The sequence below is a fragment of the Lithobates pipiens genome, unplaced genomic scaffold (genome assembly GCF_037356315.1).
Source record: "Lithobates pipiens isolate NorthernLeopardFrog02 unplaced genomic scaffold, aLitPip1_a1.2 Scaffold_8, whole genome shotgun sequence".
Classification (NCBI taxonomy): domain Eukaryota; kingdom Metazoa; phylum Chordata; class Amphibia; order Anura; family Ranidae; genus Lithobates; species Lithobates pipiens.
The window spans coordinates 475,207,278-475,214,124 of record NW_027507903.1 but is presented as its reverse complement, the minus strand read 5'-3'; the positions used below and the strand labels follow the sequence as shown (position 1 = coordinate 475,214,124).

The 6,847-nt window shown below is 39.1% G+C and overlaps 1 protein-coding gene across 1 annotated transcript; it reads right to left on the bottom strand.

Moving 5' to 3' along the window:
- Positions 1–273: 273 nt before the first annotated feature.
- Positions 274–6,034, bottom strand: LOC143960292 (uncharacterized). Its single transcript, XM_077468719.1, has 4 exons — positions 5,111–6,034; positions 4,865–5,024; positions 1,456–1,606; positions 274–1,336 (listed from the first exon to the last, which is right to left on the bottom strand). The coding sequence occupies exons 1-4, from the start codon at positions 5,289–5,291 to the stop codon at positions 773–775; spliced, it is 1,056 nt and encodes a 351-aa protein (XP_077324845.1). The 5' UTR covers positions 5,292–6,034; the 3' UTR covers positions 274–772.
- Positions 6,035–6,847: the final 813 nt, after the last annotated feature.

Genomic DNA, 6,847 nt, shown 5'->3' with positions numbered 1-6,847 from the left:
GATCCTGCCCCTCCCAACACCAATCAGAACATTCAATACATGGACCTACGCCCAACAGCCAGAGCAATGACCATTCGAAACAATTTTGCAGAATACTTTGTTTCACCTGTTGGTAGCGTGCCCTGGCAGGATACCCATATTTAGTCTGATTGCTAGCTCAAAGTTATTGACATTTTTGAAAAATGCTACTGTGGTTCATTCAGTTTCAATAAAGGATTTTTTCTTTGTCCCAATTTTTAATTATATTTACATTTTTTAATTTAAGCATGTTACTTTGTTTCACTTGCTAATTATTTTTTAATATAATTTCTAGGTTACTGTATTATAACCATCGATAAACACTTTAAATTATGGAGAATGGGCATGAATACTGTAATCTCGTAAAACCTTATGGGATTATAATGTCTTAGATTAAACAAAGGATGTGATAATGTAACACTTCTCTAAATATAGAGCCACCAAAAATATATATAAATGTATATAAATAAAAGATTTCATTACATTTCAACTTATCCACACATCTAATATTTATGGACACCAATTCATAATTTTCAAATATTATTTCTTTATTAAAAGAAAATTTAAAATCTAAAATTGAAACAAAATATAAAATACATTATAATCAAAAAGTGCAAACAGTATAATATTTATTCAAAATCAAACATTTTTTCAAACAGTGCAAATATCAAAAAAATTTAGTGCAAAAGGGTGTGAAAAGTGCTAACTAATAATATGATCAATAAAGGAAAAAAAACAAATTGTAATAATTAAATTATAAGTTATGATATGTCCCGTAGTTATCCTGTGAACTTTCGTCAACGGGGGAAGGATTACCCATCCGTGGCTGAAGGGGTGGGAGCTGGGACATTGTCTGTGGCATAAATGGTGTGCCAATTGTTGACGACATTGCATATTGTGCTGGCGGTCTCTGTGTGTGTAGGACGTTACCTGTAACTCCCTGGCTATATGATGAACCTCGTTGGATTGGAATATCCATGAAAGGAGTATTCTGCATCCCCCCTTGGACAATGTTCAGTGGCGGTGGGGGCCGCGACTGTCTTTCTGCATTTAGACATGCCACGATATAACAATAAATGTTTTCACGGCATTGCCGCTCGCGGTCTTCAGACAATTGTTCAAGAATTACATATAGGCTACGGCAAAAAATACTGCGCCCATTATTTAGGTCCAGGAAGACATCGCTCCGATGTCGTTCCTGGCGTAGCTCTTCTACTAAATTAATAATGTTGGTTTCCACCCTGGTCGGTTCCTGGTCTACGTCACGCGACCGACGCCCCCTTGGCCTGCTTCTTGCAGGAGATCGACTGCGATCACCCTTGAATAAAATAAAATACATACAGTTATTGACATATACATCTTGCACTTATATGACCAAAAGTAATGATGATACATTCTTTTTCTATAAAAAATCAGAGACCATAGGTTGTGTTATACCTGTATAGAAGCAACCGGTGTTTCACGGTCGCGTGAAATTGGAACTGTAGCCAAAGATAAACTCGCTTGTGATGCACTTGGCACATCCTCCATCTCATTTACTATATCCTGATGGACACTGCCTTCATCCTCTGAAATGTTGGATGTTGTCCTTTAAATAATAAGGTTTAAGTACAGTTAGACATGTGCACATTTTAAAATTTTATTATTTTATTTTTCACAACCCTAAGCCTATCCCCTAACACCAAACCCCCACCCACCAACCTAAAAAAAAAAACGTAGACATAACACTAACCCAACTACTCAATACAAACCCTAAACCCTAAGCCCGAAATTAAACCAAAAACTATCCCTAATTGCTAACCCTAACCCCAAGTTTGTAACCATAAACCCTAATTGCTGACACTAACCCTAACCCTAATTGCTAACCCTAAACCGAAATTGCTAACCCTAACCCTAAACCCCAATTGCTAACCCTAACCCCGATTTGGTAACCATAAACCCTAATTGCTGACACTAACCCTAACCCTAATTGCTAACCCTAAACCGAAATTGATAACCCTAACCCTAAACCCCAATTGCTAAACCTAACCCCGATTTGGTAACCATAAACCCTAATTGCTGACACTAACCCTAACCCTAATTGCTAACCCTAAACCGAAATTGCTAACCCTAACCCTAAACCCCAATTGCTAACCCTAACCCCGATTTGGTAACCATAAACCCTAATTGCTGACACTAACCCTAACCCTAATTGCTAACCCTAAACCGAAATTGCTAACCCTAACCCTAAACCCCAATTGCTAACCCTAACCCCGATTTGGTAACCATAAACCCTAATTGCTGACACTAACCCTAACCCTAATTGCTAACCCTAAACCGAAATTGATAACCCTAACCCTAAACCCCAATTGCTAACCCTAACCCCGATTTGGTAACCATAAACCCTAATTGCTGACACTAACCCTAACCCTAATTGCTAACCCTAAACCGAAATTGATAACCCTAACCCTAAACCCCAATTGCTAAACCTAACCCCGATTTGGTAACCATAAACCCCAATTGCTGACACTAACCCTAACCCTAATTGCTAACCCTAAACCGAAATTGATAACCCTAACCCTAAACCACAATTGCTAACCCTAACCCCGATTTGGTAACCATAAACCCTAATTGCTGACACTAACCCTAACCCTAATTGCTAACCCTAAACCGAAATTGATAACCCTAACCCTAAACCCCAATTGCTAACCCTAACCCTAAACCCCAATTGCTAAACCTAACCCCGATTTGGTAACCATAAACCCTAATTGCTGACACTAACCCTAACCCTAATTGCTAACCCTAAACCGAAATTGATAACCCCAACCCTAAACCCCAATTGCTAACCCTAACCCCGATTTGGTAACCATAAACCCTAATTGCTGACACTAACCCTAACCCTAATTGCTAACCCTAAACCGAAATTGATAACCCTAACCCTAAACCACAATTGCTAACCCTAACCCCGATTTGGTAACCATAAACCCTAATTGCTGACACTAACCCTAACCCTAATTGCTAACCCTAAACCGAAATTGATAACCCTAACCCTAAACCCCAATTGCTAACCCTAACCCTAAACCCCAATTGCTAAACCTAACCCCGATTTGGTAACCATAAACCCTAATTGCTGACACTAACCCTAACCCTAATTGCTAACCCTAAACCTAAATTGATAACCCTAACCCTAAACCCCAATTGCTAACCCTAACCCCGATTTGGTAACCATAAACCCTAATTGCTGACACTATCCCTAACCCTAATTGCTAACCCTAAACCGAAATTGATAACCCTAACCCTAAACCACAATTGCTAACCCTAACCCTAAACCCCAATTGCTAACCCTAACCCCGATTTGGTAACCATAAACCCTAATTGCTGACACTATCCCTAACCCTAATTGCTAACCCTAAACCGAAATTGATAACCCTAACCCTAAACCACAATTGCTAACCCTAACCCTAAACCCCAATTGATAACCCTAACCCCGATTTGGTAACCATAAACCCTAATTGCTGACACTAACCCTAACCCTAATTGCTAACCCTAAACCGAAATTGCTAACCCTAACCCTAAACCCCAATTGCTAACCCTAACCCTAAACCCCAATTGCTAAACCTAACCCCGATTTGGTAACCATAAACCCTAATTGCTGACACTAACCCTAACCCTAATTGCTAACCCTAAACCTAAATTGATAACCCTAACCCTAAACCCCAATTGCTAACCCTAACCCCGATTTGGTAACCATAAACCCTAATTGCTGACACTATCCCTAACCCTAATTGCTAACCCTAAACCGAAATTGATAACCCTAACCCTAAACCACAATTGCTAACCCTAACCCTAAACCCCAATTGCTAACCCTAACCCCGATTTGGTAACCATAAACCCTAATTGATGACACTATCCCTAACCCTAATTGCTAACCCTAAACCGAAATTGATAACCCTAACCCTAAACCACAATTGCTAACCCTAACCCTAAACCCCAATTGCTAACCCTAACCCCGATTTGGTAACAGTAACCCCTATTTGGTAACTAAAATCCTACCTGCTAACACTAATCCCTATTTGATAACCCTCAGCACTACCCATACTCCATAACCACCGGACCGAATCATAATCCCTAACCCTTTAACCTTGACCTTAGCTATAACCAATGCCCTTTCCTTACTGTCACCCTTAAGCACTAACCCCTAACATAACTTAAAGGTTAATGGATGGGAGATGGAGAGAAAGGAGGACCAGGAGGAGAGGTGTATGAAGAAAGAAGGGGGAGGGTGAGGGGACTAGAGTGAGTGAGTGAGAAGATCAGAGGGAGAGAGAGAGAGAGGTGGAAAGGCAGTGACTGAACTAAGGGAGGAGGGAGTGAGAGGGGGGGAGAGGGAGTAGAATAGCAGAGGGAGAGAGGGGGGTGGAGAGGCACTGAATGAAATAAAGATGGAGGAGGGAGTGAGAGAGGCTGAGTGAGATAGAATATGAGAAGAGGAGGGGGTGATGGAGAGGGACAGTGGGTTGAGATGCATACATAAATACATACATACATGCATACTAAACACAATTATCTGACAATTAAATTTAATATATTAACGGATATTATATTATCCAGTCTAAAATTTATCTTCAAAAAATAAAAAAATTAAAAATGTATTAGAATCTATTTTAAACACAAAAAATAGAGAAAATTGTACAAAAAATATACCGAAAAAATTATAATAGAAAAATTAAAAATATAAATAACATATATTAAAATAAAAAAATTAAGAATTTAGATCTCAAGTTAAAATTTTAAAAATTTTACTTTTAAAAAAAAAATTAATGTTACAAAATAATATAAATTGATAAATAAATTTAAGTTTACTTACGCTCTTGAAATTAAACTGTCCCTCAAAAAAGACAATTGGACAGTCAAGGGGTGGGTTTTGTAGGTGGATTGGGCTCCACTGCGGTTTGATTCTTTTTCTTTTTTTAGATCTCTCTTTACTCTGTCGGCCAAAGATCTCCATCTTTTTTGAAATGATGCCACTGTGCAATGATTAAAAATCAACTTAAAAACTGAAAATACAAATTAACATACCCCAAAATTTTGACCAAATATAGATTGAACTTACCTCGAGTTTCTTGCTGGGATCTGGAGAGGTCTTCCCAGTTTGGGGTCAAGTCTTTGGCCAAATTTTCCCATGTCCTCTGTTTGGCAATCCGGTCAGGGTACAATTCATGGGATTTGTCCCATAATTGTACATAATTTTGAATTACTTCAATCAAGTTGTTTTGGCTCACATCAGAAGTCATTTTTTAGGAGATGTTTCTTCAAAGCTGGCAATCCAAGGTGTAGGAGATGTGTCTTCAAAGATGGCAATCCAAGGTGTGGACAAGCCTAGCTTGGGGGAAGGGGGGTGGCTTGTGGAAAAAAGTTTCAGTTTCATGAAGGATGTGTGTTCTACATGGAAACATGGTGGGGGAGGGGGGCTGACTAGACATTAAGTTTTTCTATGACAATGCTATGGCTTGGCCAGACTAGGTGGAGCCACTGATTAGATTAGAAATTGGATGAGTATTTGGGGCAAAGAAGTGAAGGAATTCCTCATTGTACAAGCTAATGGAAACACTAGAGATATTATGGGATTGTGTCACAAAGTAAATACACTCTATGAATTATATAAAGTAATTACAACTTTTTCCTAACATTTTTTATTGTTTTCTATGAGTTTAAATCATATTTCAGAATTTTCAGGTACCAAAAATTGGGTTCCTTTAAAAACGCATATAAACGCAAACGCGGCTAAACGCGGTTGCCGCGTTCAGCCGCGTTTAGCCGCGTTTAGCCCCGTTTTGCGTCTGAAACGCAGAAATTTTTGTCTCTGAACGCATTTTTTTGCTTCTGGAAAAACGAGATTAAACGCAACTGCATATAAACGCAAAAAAACGAGACTGTGTGCATGGACACATAGGATAACATTGAATGAGTTCAGGTGCAGTTGAAAAAACTGTCCAACTGCATCTGAACGCGCGTTTAACTGCGTCTCGTGTGCATGAGGCCTTACAATAAACATTATAGATTTTTTTCAACTCCTTCATAATGCTTGAAAATAGAATCTACTCATTTTTGTTGGCAACCACCACTGGTTGCAGCTAGATTGACATGTAAATATAATATTAGCTGGAATTTCCCAGACGTGTTACATTCTTCTCTTGTATTCTAGTTTCTCATGTTTAACCACTTAAAGCCTAGATTAAGGCTTACCTGTAGGTCCAAGAAATATCTCCTAAACCTACAGGTGTGCACAACCTATTTCATTAGGGTGTGTATCGCTAAGTTTAAACACACATGCCTTTCTCTGCAGTCTCAGCTGCAGGAGACAGTGAATGAATGGGAAGTGCTCTGTGCTGAGCGGCTTCCTGTTTATTCACAAACGGAAGCATAATAAACACAATTTACTATAATTCAGTTATGTCTTTTACCAGCGCCTTGCTTTTCTAAATGAAGAAAGTGAACACAATCACTTACTGTTCATTCATATTTACTAGCCCCTTCTTCATCCGGAATCATTCCCTGCAGCAGCTGGGGAAGAGGAGAGCAGCTAGCAGCACTGTGGGGTGGGGGGGGGCCAACCTGGGGGAAGCCCGGGCAGTAGGGGGAATCGGCACTGCACATAGTGATTGGGGTGTGCCCAGGCACACCTGGCACACCCTGCGATGCATGCCTATGCTTCTGGTCTAAATTTTTAATTAAAAATTTGAGTGTATACAAGTTATTATGTTTTTTATATACCATTGGATAATGGAGGCTTATTTTTAATAGTCTTTTATTCCATTCACACAATTTGAAACATAAAAAAGAGGAAATT

What these genes read in the sequence shown, in the direction of transcription:
- LOC143960292 (XM_077468719.1), bottom strand. Translation starts at nt 5,291, where the DNA reads ATGACTTCTGATGTGAGCCAAAACAACTTGATTGAAGTAATTCAAAAT. An exon ending in ATCCCAGCAAGAAACTCGAG is followed by an intron (nt 5,025 to 5,110) that starts GTAAGTTCAATC and finishes ATCATTGCACAG; the next exon opens with TGGCATCATTTCAAAAAAGA. An exon ending in CACCGGTTGCTTCTATACAG is followed by an intron (nt 1,337 to 1,455) that starts GTATAACACAAC and finishes ATTTTATTCAAG; the next exon opens with GGTGATCGCAGTCGATCTCC.